The 18,831-nt window shown below is 48.1% G+C and overlaps 1 protein-coding gene across 2 annotated transcripts in view; it reads left to right on the forward strand.

The window, feature by feature from the left end:
* The first annotated feature begins 13,212 nt into the window (after nucleotides 1–13,212).
* The window catches only part of PPP1R13B (protein phosphatase 1 regulatory subunit 13B), an 89,926-nt gene continuing 84,307 nt past the window's right edge, over nucleotides 13,213–18,831 (forward strand). For both annotated transcript variants that reach the window (XM_068539725.1, XM_068539715.1), the window contains exon 1: nucleotides 13,213–13,294. In XM_068539725.1, the coding sequence (XP_068395826.1) occupies nucleotides 13,286–13,294 (9 nt within the window). In that variant the 5' untranslated portion in view covers nucleotides 13,213–13,285. The remainder of the gene's footprint in view (nucleotides 13,295–18,831) is intronic.

Consider the following 18,831-nt stretch of genomic DNA (forward strand, 5'->3'; position numbering starts at 1 on the left):
TCCAACCTGAAGTTCTATACCCAGCCAAACTATCAGTTAATTGTGAGAGCAGAATAAAGACACCTTCAGAATGCAAAGTCTTGGAAAATTCACCTCCTATGCACCCTATCTCAATAAGCTACTGGTAGATGTGCTTTGCCATGAGGAAGATGCAAACTCAAGAAAGAGGATGACAAAGGATACAGGAAGCAGATGGCCCATGCAGGAGAGAGGTCAAGGCGCAACAGCCACGTGGCAGACTTGAGAGCAACCCATCCATATAACTCCCAGAAGAACAAAAAATTATAGAGGAAAGGAGATGTAATCATAACTGAGAGATTTTTGCTATAATTAAATATAAACGTTCCTTTAAAATCTTGCCTTCTGTAAAGTCATTCACTAAAAAATAACAGGGCTTACAGAGAAAAGAGGGTTAGACACTTAAAACCTGTGGAACATCTTTAAGAGGTTGGGTTTATTGAGGTATAATTTTTTTTTAATTTTGTTTATTTTATTTTATTTATTTTTGGCTGCATTGGGTCTTCATTGCTGTGCGTGGGCTTTCTCCAGTTGCGGCGAGCGGGGGCTACTCTTCGTTGCAGTGTGCGGGCTTCTCATTGGGGTGGCTTCTCTTGTTGTGGAGCACAGGCTCTAGGCGTGCGGGCTTCAGTAGTTGTGGCACCTGGGCTCAGTAGTTGTGGCTCGCAGGCTCTAGAGCGCAGGCTCAGTAGCTGTGGCGCGCAGGCTTAGTTACTCCACGGCATGTGGGATCTTCCCGGACCAGGGCTCGAACCCATGTCCTCTGCATTGGCAGGCGGATTCTTAACCACTGCACCACCAGGGAAGTCCCTATTGAGGTATAATTTGTACAAAGTAAAATTTTTTCTTTTGAAGTGTATAATTTGATGAGGTTTTAAACATGTAAATAGTCATGTAACCACCACCACTACACAATCAAGATATAGAACATTTCCATCATCCCCAAAAGTTGCCTCAGACCCCACTGCAGTCATTTCCCCTTAATCTTTCAGGAACTACTGATCTAATTACTGTCCTTATGATATTTCTGTCCCTATGACTTTCCAGAATGTCATAGAATCATACAGTATGTAATCTTTTGTGTCTGAATCCATTCACTTAGCATAATGCTGTTTTAGATGCGTCCATTTTACTGTGTATATCACTTAGTTTGTCCCTTTTTATTGCTGGAGTCATATTCCATTGTATAGAGGTACCACATTAACCATTTGAATAGAGGTTGGGTTATTTCCAGTTTGGGGTTATTATGACTAAAGCTGCGTATATGCAGGTCTTTGTGTGAACTTCTATTTTCATTTCTCAAGGGTCAATGACTAGAAGTGGGACTGCTTCTCATTTTATAAATACACACACACACGAAAATACCAAACTGAGAGCCCAGAAATAAACTCACACACCTACGGTCAATTAATCTATGACAAAGGAGCCAAGAAAATACAATGGAGAAAAGACAGTCCCTTCAACAAGTGGTGCTGGGAAAGCTGGACAGCTACATGTAAATCAATGAAATTAGAACACTCCCTAACACCACATACAAAAATAAACTCCAAATGGTTTAAAGACCTAAATATAAGACTTGACACCATAAAACTCCTAGAACAGATCATAGGCAAAACATTCTTGGATATAAATTGTAGGAATATTTTGTTAGCTCATTTTCCCAAGGTAAAAGAAATAAAAGCAAAAATAAACAAATGGGACTTAATTAAACTTATTATCTTTTGCATGACAAAGGAGACCATCAACAAAACAAAAAGACAACCTATGGAATAGGAGAAAATATTTGTAAATGATGTGACTGACAAGGGGTTAATATCCAAAATATATAAACAGCTCATAAAACTCAATACCAGAAAAACAAACAACCCAATCAAAAAATGGGCAGAAGACCTAAATAAATGTTTCTCCAAAGAAGACATAGAGATGGCCAACAGGCATATGAAAAGATGCTCGATATCACTAATTATTAGAGAAATGCAAATCAAAACCACAATGAGGTATCACCTCACACCGGTCAGAATGGCTATCATCAAAAAGTCTACAAATAATAAATGCTGGGGCTTCCCTGGTGGCGCAGTGGTTGAGAATCTGCCTGCCATTGCAGGGGACACGGGTTCGAGCCCTGGTCTGGGAAGATCCCACATGCCACAGAGCAACTGGGCCCGTGAGCCACAATTACTGAGCCTGCGCGTCTGGAGCCTGTGCTCCACAACAAGAGAGAGGCCGCGATAATGAGAAGCCCATGCACCGCGATGAAGAGTGGCCCCCGCTTGCCGCAACTAGAGAAAGCCCTCGCATAGAAACGAAAACCCAACACAGCCATAAAATATAAATAAATTTAAAAAAAGAAATGAAAACAGAAATTTAAAAAAAAAGAAATGAAAACAGAAATTAAAATAATAATAATAATAATAATAATAATAATAATAATAAATGCTGGAAAAGGAAACTCTTCTACACTGTTGGTGGGAATGTAGATTGGTGTAGCCACTATGGAGAACAGTATGAAGGTTCCTTAAAAAACTAAAAATAGAGCTACCATATGATCCAGCAATCCCACTCCTGGGCATATACCTAGAAAAGATGAAAACTCTAATTCAAAAAGATACATGTACCCCAGTGTTCATAGCAGCATTATTTACAGTAGCTAAGACATGGAAGCAACCCAAGTGCCCATCAACAGATGAATGGATAAAGAAGATGTGGTATATATATACAATGGAATATTACTTAGCCACAAAAAAGAATGAAATAATGCCATTTGCAGCAACATAGATGGACCTAGAGATTATCATACTAAGTGAAGTAAGTCAGACAAAGACAAATATCATATGATATCACTTACATGTGGAATCTAAAAAATAATACAAATGAATCTATATACGAAACAGAAACAGACTCACAGACATAGAAAGAAAAAACTCATGGTTATCAAAAAGGAAAGGGAGAGGGGGAGGGATAAATTAGAAGTATGGGATTAACAGATACAAACTACTCTACATAAAATAGGTAAGCAATAAGGATTCACTGTATAGCACAGGGAACTATATTCAATATATTATAATAACCTACACTGGAAAATAACCTGAAATATATATATATATATATAAAAAACTGAATCACTTTGCTGTACAACCGAAATTCACACAATATTGTAAATCAACTATACTTCAATTTTAAAAAATAAAAGAAAATGTCAAACTTTTTCAAAGGGGCTGAACCGCTTTGCATTCCCAGCAGCCGTGTATGAGAGTTCCAGGTGTCCCACCTCCTCGTCAACACTAGATATTGTCAGTCTTATTCATTTTAGCCTTTATAGCAGGTGTGTGATGGTATCTCATTGATGACGACCAATGATGATCTTTTCATGTGCTTATATGTGCTGTATATTTCTGCCGAAGTGTCTCTTCAAAATCTTTTTTTTAAAAATAAATTTATTTATTTATTTATTTATTCTTTGGCTGCATTGGGTCATCGTTGCTGCATGCGGGCTTCCTCTAGTTGTGTTGAGCTGGGGCTACTCTTCATTGCGGTGTGCGGGCCTCTCATTGTGGTGGCTTCTTTTGGTGTGGAGCATGGGCTCTAGGCGCACGGGCTTCAGTAGTTGTGGCACACGGGCTCAGTTGTTGTGGCTCACAGTCTCTAGAGCGCAGGCTCAGTAGTTGTGGCGCACGGGCTTAGTTGCTCCACGGCATGTGGGATCTTCCTGGACCAGGGCTCGAACCCATGTTCCCTGCATTGGCAGGCAGATTCTTAACCACTGCACCATCAGGGAAGTCCCTCTTCAAAATCTTTTGCTCATTTTTTTATTGGGTTGTTTGTCTTATTATTGAGTCATAAGAATTCTTTATATATTCTGGATACACATCCTTTATTAAGTTTATATTTTTGCATAGCTCTATAAACAGAGCCCTAATAAAACCAACAATGATACTAATAAAGATACTAACACAGTCATTTCTCCACTGGCATTAGCACCTAAAATCACAGCTAGTCTCTCCTTTGCAGCCTTAGGCTTTAGGTTTCTGCTTCCTCCTTGGAAATGTTGACCCTTGAAGATGTTCACCTCTAAAAGAGACTAGTTTCATCAACAATAAAAAAACAATCTAGAGGTAGCTTTCTTTATCCATCAAAAACAAAATGTTTTAATATGAGAGCACACCTTTGCAGCTTCTTCATCTACACGCTCAGCTTCCCCAGACAGACTGAACACAGCTCAGCTTCCCCAGACAGACTGAACACAGAGGGGAGTGAAGTGGTCCTACACTACATTGTTCTTGCTCTAAAGGAAGACTTTTCTGTGGGATTTTTCAACTTACCTAATTTTTTAAGGCCTTCATATATTGCTAAGGCCCTCTTTTAATTGTTGTAATCCTTGTCCTTGCTGACTTCAAAACATTAATACACTGGGAAAAACTGCATAAGAACTACCCAACTTCCGGGTTGTACTGATGCCTTGCCCCTGCCTACCAATCACCTGTAAGCTAATATGCATAAATAAAACACGTGTCAGGGACTTCCCTGGTGGCACAGTGGTTAAGAATCCGCCTGCCAATGCAGGGGACACGGGTTCAATCCCTGGTCTGGGAAGATCCCACATGCTGTGGAGCAACTAAGCCCGTGAGCCACAACTACTGAGCCTGCGCTCTAGAGCCCTCGAGCCACAACTACTGAGCCTGCATGCCACAACTACTGAAGCCCTCATGCCTAGAGCCCATGCTTCACAGCAAGAGAAGCCACCGCAATGAGAGGCCCGCACACCACAACGAAGAGTAGCCCACTTGCCGCAACTAGAGAAAGACTGTGTGCAGCAACGAAGACCCAACACAGCCAAAAATAAAATAAATTAATTTAAAAACAAAAACAAAAACAACACCTGTCGAACCAAAACTGTCTGTACACAGCTTGGCTCAGCAGTGAACAGTATTTACAAGGGTACAATAATGGAATCCTGAATATTGTTTAAACCAGAAATATGATATAAGTGTGTTGTGTAAAGGGAAAAGGCATTTTGGGAGAGGGCAAGTAAGACTGCTAAATTCTCATCTGCCATAATAGGGAGCCAGCTGATAATATCTAGAATTGAAAACTCAAGAAATAACAGTATAAGCATAATATTTATAAATATGAAGGTCTCTCACACACACACATAAAAGAATTGAAAGAGGTTGCCCCTGGAGCTTGTGAGTCAGAGATGGGCCTGTGGGTTTTTCATCAGAAGCATTTGCATACTATTTGCCTCATTAAAAATCAAGTGGGCGGGACTTCCCTGGTGGCGCAGTGGCTAAAAATCTGCCTGCCAATGCAGGGGACACAGGTTTGAGCCCTGGTGCAGGAAGATCCCAAATGCCGCGGAGCAACTAAGCCTGTGCGCCACAACTACTGAGCCTGTGCTCTAGAGCCTGCAAGCCACAACTACTGAGCCCACATGCCACAACTACTGAAGCCCGAGCACCGAGAGCCCGTGCTCCGCAACAAGAGAAGCCACCGCGATGAGAAGGCCGCGCACCGCAACACAGAGTAGCCCCCGCTCGCCACAACTAGAGAAAGCCTGGGCGCAGGAAGGAAGACCCAACGCTGCCAAAAATAAATTAAAAATTAAATCTTAAAAAAAAAAAATCAAATCCGTGGATTATTTTGATAAGAATATGAATTAATTTTAAACACAAAGTGAGGTATTTTGTCCAAACAGAACTATTTTTGCACATTTGCGTTTTTGAATTGGAATTTGAATCAGATCTTTCTGACTCTAATCACTATATTACAAGTAGAAAGCATTAGAAGCCAATTGGGGAGGTGACAAGCAAGTGATGAGCTGTGACCTATACCTCTGCGTGTGTGTGTGTGTGTTGTGTAAATCCCCCTTCTGGCCCAGCGGGATCCATCTGTCAAGACCAATGTTCTCCAGCAAGGTTCCCACATGGCCTTGACGTGTTCTTCACACCTCATTCAGCTGAACCGCCCTCCTTGCTCAGCCAGGCAGGCTAAGGGGTTGGCAATTACCCTTCTGGCTCACTAGGAGGCAAGTCCAGTGTCCTCCTCATTCACTTGAAGGAGTTTCCGGAACTTGTCCAGAGTTGTCTCAGGCATCCCGGTACAAATGGCAGCAGTCAGTCACGTTCTCTCCACATACCAAGAGGGCCAACCCTGCCGCCAGATGCCTTCTTTGGGGTTGGCAAAAAGGACAGACCATCCTGTTCCGGATTGTGCTGTGTTGTGTCTGTGCAGAGGAGACTGCGAGGGGGGCGGGAGGGGGGAGTAGACACTGCTCTTTAGCTGGTGGGGGCTTTTTAAGGTCAGGCTGGCATACCCGGGCACCCAAGGCTGCAGATCAGTGGATGAGCACAGTGGTTCTGAGACCAGGGACCCTCCTGGTCTGGCAGCAGCATCTCACCCAGTTCAGGGTAACAGCGAATGCCTGTTTGGCATTCACTGTGTGCCACACTTATCATTTTATGTAATCCAGACAAAAATCCTTGAGGAAGGCACTGTTATTATCCCCATTTTACAGATGAGCAAACTGAGGCACAGAAAGTTTGCATAACTTACCCCAAATTACACAGCCAGACCTAAATAGCAGGTGGTCTAGCTCCACAGTCCAAAGGCGTAGCTCCTATGTGAAAGCTCATTTGGTTAACTTCTTGCTACAAAATAACGAAGTAGTTATTGTGAAATGGATTCTAAGCTCATAAAACAACGTAAAGTGTGTATAGAGTGCAGGATTTAGCATTAGAACTATGTTTGAATCTCCGCTACTCTCCAGGGGAGGCCCATCTCCAGGGTCTGCATCCACAGGTTCCTGGTACTCAGAACCCAGTGGGTTGGCCCAGTGAAGTGCCCTAGTGGGAGGTCAGGGGGCCTTGGACAGGCTGTCACTTGACCGAACGTCACTGCTTTCAAGGTCAGGCATCCCCTTGGTGACTCTCTTTTTTCATTTGCTGGTGACCTCCCCTCCTGCTTCCCTCCAGCCCTACGGGTGGTAACTGCCCCCCCTGTGCTGGTCCTGGAGGCTTACACTCTCCCTCTGGTTCCCTTACCCCCGCGGCCCTGCCCCTTCGGTAAGCAGTCCCCCTTTGTAAGTAACCCTCCTGGAATTTCCCTAATTTGCGGAAGCCATCTGTTTTCCCACAGGACCCTGACTGATGTGAGAGCATCATGAATAATGGGGGAAACTGGAAGCACCTGAAGTGTGGGGTGGGGGGAGAGGAGGGAGGGCTGATTAGGGGACCCTGCACAGCGGCTGGGCGGGAGGGGCTGCATCCCGCGGAAATGATGTTCCGGGAGTGGGGAAGGGAATGCCGAGGGTAGGAGCTTGGGGAAGAACAAAAGATTGGAGACTAAATTGCCCAAATTGCATTCTGTCATGACCTCTAACAAGCTGCCTGAGGGCAGGGAGATGCAACCTGGTAGCCTCAAGTCCAGCACGGAGGACACAGTCAAGGTCAGAAATGAATGAAGGAATGACTGTCTGGGCCCAGCACTGGCTTCTCTCCTTCCCACAGGGGCCCTAGGCGGATCCCAGGAGGAGAGCAGAATGCGGTTCAGGCCTCAGACCAGGACGAGGGGTCTGTGATGTGTGGTGTAGCGGGTGTGTGTGTGTGTGTGTGTGTGTGTGTGTGTGTGTGTGTGCGCCCCGCGGACCCTCTCCAGGCGAGGAGGCCCCGCCCACCTGGGCGGAGCCGGCGGCGCCGGGAGTCCCGGAGGCCGCGCCCGATTGGAAGAGCGCGCCTGGCCCCGCGGACGCGGGGCTGACTCCGGCTCTGCCAGGTTCGAGCCCAGCCACCGTAGGTCCCCGCCCCGTGGCCCTGCACAAGTGGCGAAACCTCTCTGGGCTTCAGAGAACACCTGCCTCACTAGCTCCCCGCGGGGATGAGCAGAGGCTTCTGTGTACCGAGCACTGGCCGCGTCCTGGCCATGTGGACCCCTCCCCCAGCGCTGAACCCCCGACCCCGGGGCGGTGACCCGGCACCTCGGCACCCGTGGCAGCAGCGGGGGCCTGTGTGGGAGTGAACGCAGCTCCCCAGCTGCCGAGCCCCCGCCCTGAGGTTCGTCTGCCTGGGGGTCTGCGGTGCGTTTCCCGAGGTGGAAGCGGCGGTGGGGTGCGCGTTAGGCGCCACTCGGTACTGGGCGCGGAGGACCCCGCGGCGGACACACCCCCTCACGGCCCGCCCAGCAGAGCAAAACACGGAAAGCAGATCGCTGTGTTCCTATCAAGTTCTCTTCTCACCTTGATCAAAAATATTACTATTTTAATGCCCCTGAGGACCGAACGGAACCACGATTGGTTCGCAGCCAGGGTTTGTGGAAACAGGCTTCCCTTGGAACCGTGGGGGCGGGACACGAGGCTCCGTCCCGACTGTCCCCACCCCTGCACGAGGGGAACACAGGGGTTGTGGGGTGGCGGGCTGCCTTCAGGCGGAGTGGGAGGGGTAGGAGTTGACCTGGGGCAGGTGGAGGTGGGAAATGAGCCTGGGGGTGAAACCATGCGCCCAGGACTCCAACGCAGCCAAAACCCGCAGTCTTCCAACCAAGATCACACACCTGGTCTCAGGACTTAATGAAGCTCAGGTTCTTGATGTCTCATTGCAGAAAGAATTCAGTGAGAGGCAAAGTGATAGATAAAAAGTGGGTTTATTTAGAGAGAAACACACTCCACAGACAGAGTGTGGGCCACCTCAGAAGGTGAGAAAGGCCCCAGGGTACGGGGTTGCCAGTTCTTATAGGGGTGGGTAATTTCATAGGCTAATGAGTGGGAGGAGTATTCCAGCTATTTTAGGAAGGGGCGGGGATTTCCAGGAATTGGGCCACCAATTGATCCTTATGGTCAGTTCAGTCTTGGAACCGTCATGGCCCCTGTGGATATGTCATTTAGCTTGCTGATGTGAGCATACACTGAGGCTCAAGGTCTAGTGGAAAAAGTCGACTTGTCCACCATCTTGGACCCATTTGGTTCTAATCAGTTTATGTCATGTCCTCGGGCTATGTCATTCTTTCAAAGGTTGTGCCCTGCCTCCTTCCCTCCTGTTTCAGGGAGAGAAGGCCCAAACCCTCAGGGGTTTAACAACCCCCCTGCCCCCTGAAGGGAGACACTGATGGGGTCCCACTGGGGCAGTGGGCAGGTATGATTTCCACATCAGAAACACCCCTTTGGCTGAAAAGAGTTTAATGGAGACTAGAGGTGAGGGTGGTTCCTGTTGCGGTGGGGCAGGGGGAGAAAAGGGATGGGGTAGGCAGCAGTCAGGGGTAGTGGGCAGAGAAGGGGAGAGGCTGGGCCATGCGTGAGGCCTGCCTGGAGTGCTGGATGAAGGGCTGGGTGGGGGACGGGCTCAGCCTGGTCAGAGGAAGGGGAGTCCTGAAATGTGGCCCTTCGGGGGCCACATGGCCAAGCAGGACGTCAGCACTGGACCCACTAGCTCCTGCTTGCTAAGTATGCCGGGGGCTCTGTGGGCACCAGACAGCCTCGTTTGAACCCCAGCCCCCAGCACTGGGCAGAAGCCTGGGGGCCGTCCCAGGTCCTTCCTTCTCAAGCCCCACCCCTTAAAGCACATTCCAAATGGGACCCCTTCCCTGCATCCACCACCTACACCTCAGTCCCCCTAAGGGGCCTCCTTCCCCCACTCTTGCCACACACCAGCCAGCCTCCCCATGGTGGCCACTGGGCATTGGAAAACACACATCTGGTCTCTCTACCCTCCCAGAATAAAATCCAGGCTCCTGGCCCACAAACTCAAACCTGACCTCACCTCCCTCCATTCTCCCCTGCTCTGCCTGCTGAGCCCCCAGGGCTGCCCCCAGAGCTGCCCTTAGCTCATTCCTTTCTCACCTGCTCTCCCTCCTCCTTCACATACCCCTCCTTGGGAGCCCCAGAAGGCGCCTCTTCAGTATTCAAGTCCCATCTCAAATGTCACCTTCTCCTGGCAAAAGCAGTTATCTCTGTCACATTAATCTGGTTTACTGCATTTTTTATATGCTTACCAGCATGTGAAGAGTTATTTTATTTGCTTGCGTTCTTGTTTATCATATTCTCCCTGACCAGAGTATAAGCTCCGTGAGAATAGGGACCATGTTTGTCTTACTCAAGGTTGTGTTGCCGGGGCCTGGACCAGTGCTGGGCACACTGGAGAAAGCCAGTGAACACTTATTACCTAAATGAGCCCACTGGCCCCTGGGGGAGATAGGTATGTCTCCAGACCTAAGGTAGCAGGATGTGACGAGTGAGCCAGGTCTAAGCAGTCTGGGAGAAGGTGGTAGAGGTGAGTTCTCCTGGGGGGAATCTGGAAAAACCTTGAAGAAGAGGAAGGATTTGAATTGTAACAGGAGCAGGTAGCACTTCTTGAGGAAATTGCAGAAGCATTTTTGTAGGCATAGGGTCCTGGACGAGGGGAGGGCCCAGCCTCTGGACGGCTGGGGTATAAGATCCAGGTGTGCAGGAATTCCCTGGCAGTCCAGTGGTTAGGACTCGGCGCTTTCACTGCTGGGGCCCAAGTCCGATCCCTGGTTGAGGAACTAAGATCCCACAAGCTGAGTGGCCAAAAAAAAAAAAAAAAAAAAAAATTCCAGGTGTGGGGTGCTGGGAGCATAGAAGATTAACCTGAAAAGGTAGAAGGTAGACTGGGGCCAAGCTATGAAGCGTCTTGTTAGGGACTGAATTGCGTCCCCCCAAGATTCATATGTTGAAGTCCTAACCCCTAACACACCTCTGAATGTGACTGTATTTGGAGATAGGGCCTTTAAAGAGGTAATCAAGATTCAATGGATGACTTCCCTGGTGGTGCAGTGGTTAAGAATCTGCCTGCCAACAATGCAGGGGACACGGGTTCGATCCCTGGTCCGGAAGATCCCACATGCCACAAAGCAACTGAGCCTGTGCTTTAAAGTCCGCGAGCCACAACTACTGAAGCCCGCGTGCCTAGAGCCTGTGCTCCGCAACAAGAGTAGCCACCGCAATGAGAAGCCCACGCACCACAATGAAATAAGTTTTTTTATTTTGAAATAAATAAATTTTTTTTTAAAGTAGTGAAAATTCTTACTCTGATTTCTGTCCCTAATCCACCCAGTTCCCATTCCCATCTGCAATCATTACTTTATTAGTGTTCTTGATCCTTCAAGAATTCCTTTATGCAAATATGAATCTATACTGATTCTCTCCCCAAATGGGTTTTTTATTTGCTTTAAAGAGTAATCATTTTTTAAAATATAAAATAGTTCAAACATACAAAGTAGAGAGAAAAGGACAATGTATCCCATGTACCCATCACCCAGATTCAACAGTTATCAAGAATTGGCCGAGTATGCATAAGCTATCCCAACTGCCTCGCTCTCTCTCCTTTGCTGAACTGTTTTGCTAGTATGCCTCTCTGAACAATCCAGACATCTTCTTAGACCACCCTAAAAACCATATCCCAGCATCAACAGTGACTCCTGAAGGGCATCTTGTGAACTTTAATCTGGGTGATGTGGAGACAAAGAGGTCTTTGCAGGGTCGGGGTGTTTGTGTGTGACCTAATTATGTCCATGTGTGGGATGGTTTGGGCGTGGAGGAGGTCAGAGAAGGGAAGCCAATTATGCACGACCTTGGTCTAGATACCAGGCTAAATCTCCCTAAATATGAGGCAGGTGTTATTATTCCTGTAATTTCCCATTATAGAGATGGGCAAATTGAGATACAGAGAGAAGATGTAGCTTGTCTAAGATCATACTGTGAGGGCGTGGCCAAGGCAGTGTCCGTCTAACTGGAAAGTCCTACACTCTCAACCACTAACCCCCTTGGCCTCTGAAGAAGAGGCCAAGAGGAGTATGGTGTTGCTCTCTGGCCTGCTCCCTCTTTGTCCCTCAGCCCCACCCAGCAGCCTCAGGCCCCTTAGAGGAGCAGACGGGCTAGGGATGGGCTCTGAGCACCACCTGCTGTCATCTCTAAGGAGCTGAGCCCTCCGTAAGGTGGGTTCGGGGCCATAAACAGACCCCTCTGCTCCGGATGCTCAAGGAAGTTTTAGAGCTGCCTGTGGAGTGCATCAGTTACCATCTCATCCCCGCCAGGGTTCCAGTGAATGGTACAGTGTGGAGGGCACAGAAAGGATGCCTGCCCATTGGCCGGCCTTCACTGAGAATCTGCTCAGCCCCTGCCCTGGCCTCTGTTACTCAGGCGCTCAGACCTGAGTGGGTGGCGTCACGGGAGAGAGGGCCGTAAGGAGAGAACCGGACCCTGGAGAGAAGAACTGGGCGCTGCCCGGGGACGTCTGAGCATCGAAGGATGCTGGTACAGGTGCGCACAGGCCTTCTAGGCCGGGGGTATCGCCTGTGTGAAGGGCCAAGGCTGAAGAGCGGTCACGTGCCCGGGAAGGTCGGCTGGCCGTAGGGAAAGGGCAGCGGGAGTCGCAGAACACGCGGGGAGGTAGTGGTGTCGGGGAACAGGTGCCCAGGGGCCGGGCGCCACGCCGTTTCGTGGGTTCATCTTGAGCAATGCGGAGCCGGGTCACTTGCATGGTTTGGGGCGCACCCACACCCTCCCGATCCGGCCCCTGGCCTGCAGCCCCACCGGGCGTCGGGAGCCGGGGGTCAGGACGCGGTCAAAGGCGGGCGCGCGCGCCGTCGCCACGGGATGCGCCCCGCCCCCTCCGGCCTCCCTGAGTTGGGGTTCGAGTCTCGGCCCTACCGTGACCCGCTGCGGTGCCCCCGCCGGACCCTTCCTTCTTTGGACCTCGGTTTTCCCATGCCCGACGTTTGCGAGGGTCCGGGATCTTGGCCCCGCACGGCCTGGAGCCCACAGGCCGTCACGCCGGGCGGGGCAGCAGTCCAGCTTCCGCAGCACTGCCGCCCCTCCCCCGCCCGCCCGCGGGAGCGCGGACGCGCTCGTACCTGGCCGCGGCCGGGAGCGAGGTTGGGCGGGCGGGGCTCGGATGCCCCACCCCCCCGGGCCCGCCCCCAGCACAGTCGGGCCAATCGGAGGGGGCGGCTGGCGCCGTGTGGGGCGACGCGCTGGGGGCAGGGCCTGCGGGGTCTGAGGAGAGTCCGCGGGCTGGCGGCGGGAGGCGGTCGGGCGGAGGTGGTGGCGACGACGACCGGTCCTGAGACAGCGACGTAGCGCGCCGGCGGCCACGACAGGGCCGGCCAGGCTCCGCTGCCCGCTGCAGCCGCCGCCTCGCCGTGAGGGCCCGAGAGCGCGGCGGCGGGCGCGCGGCCTGTGAAGGCGGCCGGAGCGGCGGGCGCGGCGCGGCGCGACGCCGAGCGTCCTGTCAGGCGGCGGAGGGCGCCGCGGACCCGCGCCGCGATGATGCCGGTGGGTGCGGGCGGCGGCGGTTTCCTCCGCGGGCGGCTGGCCAAGCCTCCTTCCTCCCGCGGCTCCCGGCCCTCGGGGCCCGCGCGAGCCCGGCGGGCCGGGCGGGCGGGGAAGGAAGTGGCCTGGCGGGCGCGCCCGGCCCCGGCGCCCCCCGGGCGGGCAGGTGGGGCGGCGCCGGCTGTCAGCGAGGGCTGGGCCGGGGTCCGGGGGTCCGTGGTCCGGGGGTCGCTTCGGGGTCCGGGTGCGGGGGCCGGCGTGGTCGGGGGTCCGGGGGCAGGTCCGGGCGGGGGTCCCCGGGCCGGCGCCCCCTCCCTCGGCCGCGGCGCGGCCCTTCCTGCCGAGCCTCCCCGGCCGCACTGCCCGGGAGGGGAAGCCGGAGGTGAAATTGGAGCCGGTCGGTTTTCCCCGTGCGTCCCGGCGGGGTTCGGACGGGGAGGCAGGGGTGTCGTTTGGCTCTCGCCCCGTTTCGGGGTCTCGAGGCGCCTCTGCCCCCCGCCTGAAATGGGCTGGTGTCGTATTTGGTGTCGGCAGTGTGGGCACCCCCGTGTGGTGTTCCCACGCTGGAAACCCACATTTCTCCGTAGCCCTTTCCTGATTCTGGAATCCTGTTGTATTATATTTAGGAATTTACTTTACATTCCTTACTTAGGAATGGATTTAGAGAGCCGTTTTAGGAATTCCCTTTCACCGTGCCTTCGAGATTTGTACATTTTGCGTTAACTGGCCTGTTGTCAGTGTGTTTTGAAGGTTGAACTAGGTTCGTTTGTGGTGGTGCCGCCTTTGTCCTGTCCTCAAGGATGCGTTGTACTAGGAAGAAGACAGTGCTCATTAAATTTGCCATTCTCCTACCTGACCTTTTCCTTTACCTCTAATCTAAATAGCAGTGGGTGCTGAATTATAATTTTTCTCATCTGGCTTTTTGTGAAGTAAATGTCATGACTTGTGAAAAAATGAAGGGCTGGTGGTACCCCAGTTGGATGTATTGGTTTTCTGAGTGCCTGTATATTAAGTAAAATTCTCAAACACATTTATAGTAAAGTAACAACAAAATCGTTCTTTTAGCCTACAATTTCTACATTGAAAATCACATTTCAGAAGGAAAGTACCGTTTCTCTGCATTTTCTGCTTGAATACTATTATTCTGCTATGCCTGCACCCAAGGACATTTAGATTAGAATTTTTTTTCCCTGATCTTTCAAGTCATTTCCTGTTTCTTGATAATCTCTTCTCCCCTTTTTGAACTGATTCCAACACATCGTGTTTGCAGAGTACTTAGAGTTTGACCTAGTTGATCCTTAGATCCTTCTTTGGCATCAGAGCTTGTATTTCTAAACGTTTGGTTTTAAATGAGTGATTGTCTTGTAATGGAAGGAGAACTGGATGAGCCTCAGAAGAACCAGAATCAAGTACTGGTTCTGCTACTTTTTAGCAATGTGACCTTGAACAAGTCAAGGTCTCCAAGCCTGGAATTACCTCTAAAGCAGGGATAAAAACATACCAATATCTGAGGGCTGTCCTGAGGATCAAAAAGGATGATGTGTCCAATAGTGCTTGTCAAACGGAATGCCCTGCAAATATTTATTATGGCTAATATGTCTCTGAATTGTCAATTTCTAATTTTAACCTCTGCAAGATAAGGCATTTGGAAACAGTTCTCTCCCTAATTCTCACTGGCTAGATTAGGAAAAGGCATTATGGTGTTTTGGAATTTTGAAACCACTTTTATTTAGTTAAATCCTCTAACAGTTGATACCATAGTAATATTGAAGGATATCTATAAAATTTTGACTGGTTTCATCATTGTATGTTTCATTTTAAATACCCTGTTAAGAAATTTGGCTTACATTTTCCATATGGTACATTCGGACATTTTACTTCTATTCCTCACATAGTTAGAATTTCTAGTCTCAGCCTTACCAGGTTTCCTTTTTACGACGTTTGCTTAGCTGGCAATTGGGAAATTTCTTTATGATACTCATAATAATCAAATGTTTTTAACAAACAAGCCTACTAATTATTTAAAACACACTGCTTTTATTTTAAAATGCCTTCTAGAAACAGATGGTATTTCTCTTAGTCCCTCTTTTGTGGTCTTTACTTTGTATTTCCTTCTTGTTGCCTAAAAGTACTACTTTTAGGATTGAGTCCTTCCTCTATAAATGTAGTTGGCGTTGGTTGTAAATTTAATAGAAGTTTTAAGAACACGCCATTCTTACTTGATACTATCTTAAACTATGTATCCAAGATATAAATGAGATTTTTTCTTTATTATATATTTGGTGTTCATCATCATCGTCATGAATCATCACAGGAGGGTTAGATCGGATTTTGCATAGTTTGTATAGAGTAGCACTACCCAATAGGAATGTAATGAGCGACACAAATGGGACTTAAATTTTTCTAGTAATTGGTATTATTTTTAATAGTATCTTTTATTAACTCAGTATATCAAAAATATTATCATTTTAACATGTAATCAGTATGAAAAATTTACTAATGTGATATTTTATTTTTTTTTGGTACTAAGTCATTGAAAGCCAGTGTGAATCCAGTAAAGTTTTACATATATAGCACACCTCCTTTCAGACTAGGACATTTCAAGTGCTCAGTAGCTACATGTAGCTAGTGGCTACTCTAGTGAACAACACAGGTTTAGAGTATATTCTACTTATTTGAGAGTCTGTAATAATTTTTAATTGATCAGATGGCTTACTGCAGCACCCAGTCTCTCAGCTGTTGGAAATTAGTATCTGGCCGTGTTCTCACCTGACACAATAATGTCTTTGTAGAAGTGTTCAATTTGCCTGTTACACAGTTTCATGATTGTCTACTTTTAAATAAAGTTATATTTTGGAATTTTCCCTCATTAAAATATTATGGCATTCTAGTATTTGTGGTCATTCACCTTTTTTCAGTGGGTGACATTTTAAAACTTTTCCCAAGGAAAAAAGAGGGCTATACTTTAAAGATTACTCGTTGGCTGGTCCCTAGGGTCTAGACCTGAAATCGTTTAGGCCATACCTAAACAGATTTGATAGAAATAAGAATTTTTTTGAAAAATAAATTTATTTATTTATTTATTTATTTTTGGCTGTGTTGGGTCTTTGTTGCCGCGTGCGGGCTTTCTCTAGTTGTGGCGAGCGGGGGCTAGTCTTTACTGCGGTGCGCGGGCTTCTCATCGCGGTGGCTTCTCTTGCTGCGGAGCATGGGCTCCAGGCACGCCGGCTTCAGTAGTTGTGGCGCACGGGCTTAGTTGCTCCGCGACATGTGGGATCTTCCCGGACCAGGGTTCAAACCTGTGTCCCCTGCATTGGCAGGTGGATTCTTAACCACTGCGCCACCAGGGAAGTCCCAAAATAAGAATTTTAATAAAAGTAGCCTGGTTCAGAGCATGAAAAGGCTGAAAAACCGCCTTGATCGTTAGCATCATTCTTTTCAACAGAGAATGAACATTTTGCAGCTGTAAAACTTTGTGCACAGGTGAAATATATCTGGGGCGTGGCACTGAGGAGACTTCTTTCTCTTCCAAAGGACTGCTGACTTGAGTAAAGGAAGCTCTGCGGCTCTGAAGTGTGTTTTACCTGTAAGAAGGGCACTCTGGCGGTGCCTCTGGTAATGTTAGCAGTGGGACTCCTTACCTCCAGTAGACACCACACAGTGTGACTAGTTGATTCCACTCATTTCTGTCTTAGGAGCCCTTCAGTATATTCACTGTGGGCTATGGGTTACATTAGTTTGTGCTTAATATTTAGCTCTCATTAAACAAACATTCACTTATTTCAGGTATTCACTTTCTTCCCAACGATGTAGAAAACATTTTGAGGTTCTGGAATAGGTCTTTCTCTTTTTAAACCGTCAGCTGTCATGTAATTGACAAAACAACGAACTGGAAGCAGAGAGGCTTAGGTTCCAGTCCCCACCTGTAAGTAACTGTGTGACCTGTGGACTTAATCTCTTTGGGTCTCAGTTCCTCACCTGTAAAATGAGTTGGTCCTAGTGGTTTCCAAGTGTTTGTGGTTGGTCCGGTAGTTGATATATAGCAGATACTTTCATGGGGGGTCAGTAATATTTGCATTGGCTGCAGCAAAGGTTGACACAACTTGACACTTGTTTTGGCAGCCTTTTAGTAAACTCATTCACTGCCCAAGTATATTTGTATGATAGAGCTGATAGAAGGAGCTCAGTGGATGTTCACTATTATTGTTTTTTAAAAATTAATTAGTTAATTAATTTATTTATTTTTGGCTGCGTTGGGTCTTTGTTGCTGCACGCCGGCTTTCTCTAGTTGCAGCGAGCGGGAGCTACTCTTCATTATGGTGTGCAGGCTTCTCATTGCGGTGGCTTCTCTTGTTGTGGAGCATGGGCTCTAGGCGCTCAGGCTTCAGTAGTTGTGGCATGTGGGCTCAGTAGTTGTGGCTTGCGGGCTCTAGAGCACAGGCTCAGTAGTTATGGCACACGGGCTTAGTTGCTCCGCGGCATGTGGGATCTTCCCGGACCAGGGCTCGAACCCGTGTCCCCTGCGTTGGCAGGCAGATTCTTAACCACTGTGCCACCAGGGAAGTCCCACTTAATCATTAAGTCATTTGATAGGCTTGAATTTACAAGCTAACTCAGTAAACAGAACACCGAGGACTGGAGAAGATTTTTTTTTTTAAACTGGTTTCTTTAAGACAAAAGTTACAAACATAATATTACCATTTAAAACAATAAAACTATTTCTAGCCTTTGGAGTGCCCAAAAAATTCACAAAAGGAAAAGCAAAGCTTCGCTCATACAAAGATGTGTATGTAAAAGATTTTATTATTACAGTTTTATTGAACTAAAAACTAGTCTAGGACTTCCCTGGTGGCACAGTGGTTAAGAATCTGCCTGCGAATGCAGGGGCCACAAGTTCGAGCCCTGGTCCGGGAAGATCTCACATGCTGTGGAGCAGCTAAGACCATGTGCCACAACTATTGAGCCTGCACTCTAGAGCCCATGAGCCACAACTACTGAGCCCACATGCCACAACTACTGAAGCCCGCACGCCTAGAGCCCATGCTCCTCAACGAGAAGCCACCGCAATGAGAAACCCACGCACCTCAACAAAGAGTAGCCCCCGCTCGCCCCAACTAGAGAAAGCCCATGCACAGCAACCAAGACTCAACGCAGCCATAAATAAATTAATTAATTAATTAATTTAAAAAAAAACAACTAGTCTATAGGGATAACTCTTCTAAAGGCTACAGTATTAAGTACAGCAACAAAGTTTTGCAGCTATTTAACTTCCTACAATTCAGTTTAGTTATAGTGAGCACTCAGTGTATGGTGTTTGTCATTATGCGCTAAAGCACTGCATCCTATAGGCTTTGTGGTGGTGTCTCTATTTTTATGGAGGACTGAGGCTCAGGAAGTAAAACTTGGCTAAGGTCCCCCAGATAGTAAGTGGTAAAACAAGGTTTGAAAACAAACTGTCTGACTGAAAAGCCTTTGCTCCTAGCCGTTGTACCAGTCACTTACTTGCTATAGTCAACGCATTTTGCTAGAGGTCCTGGCAA

Source organism: Eschrichtius robustus, chromosome 1 (assembly GCF_028021215.1).
Source record: "Eschrichtius robustus isolate mEscRob2 chromosome 1, mEscRob2.pri, whole genome shotgun sequence".
NCBI classification, from domain to species: domain Eukaryota; kingdom Metazoa; phylum Chordata; class Mammalia; order Artiodactyla; family Eschrichtiidae; genus Eschrichtius; species Eschrichtius robustus.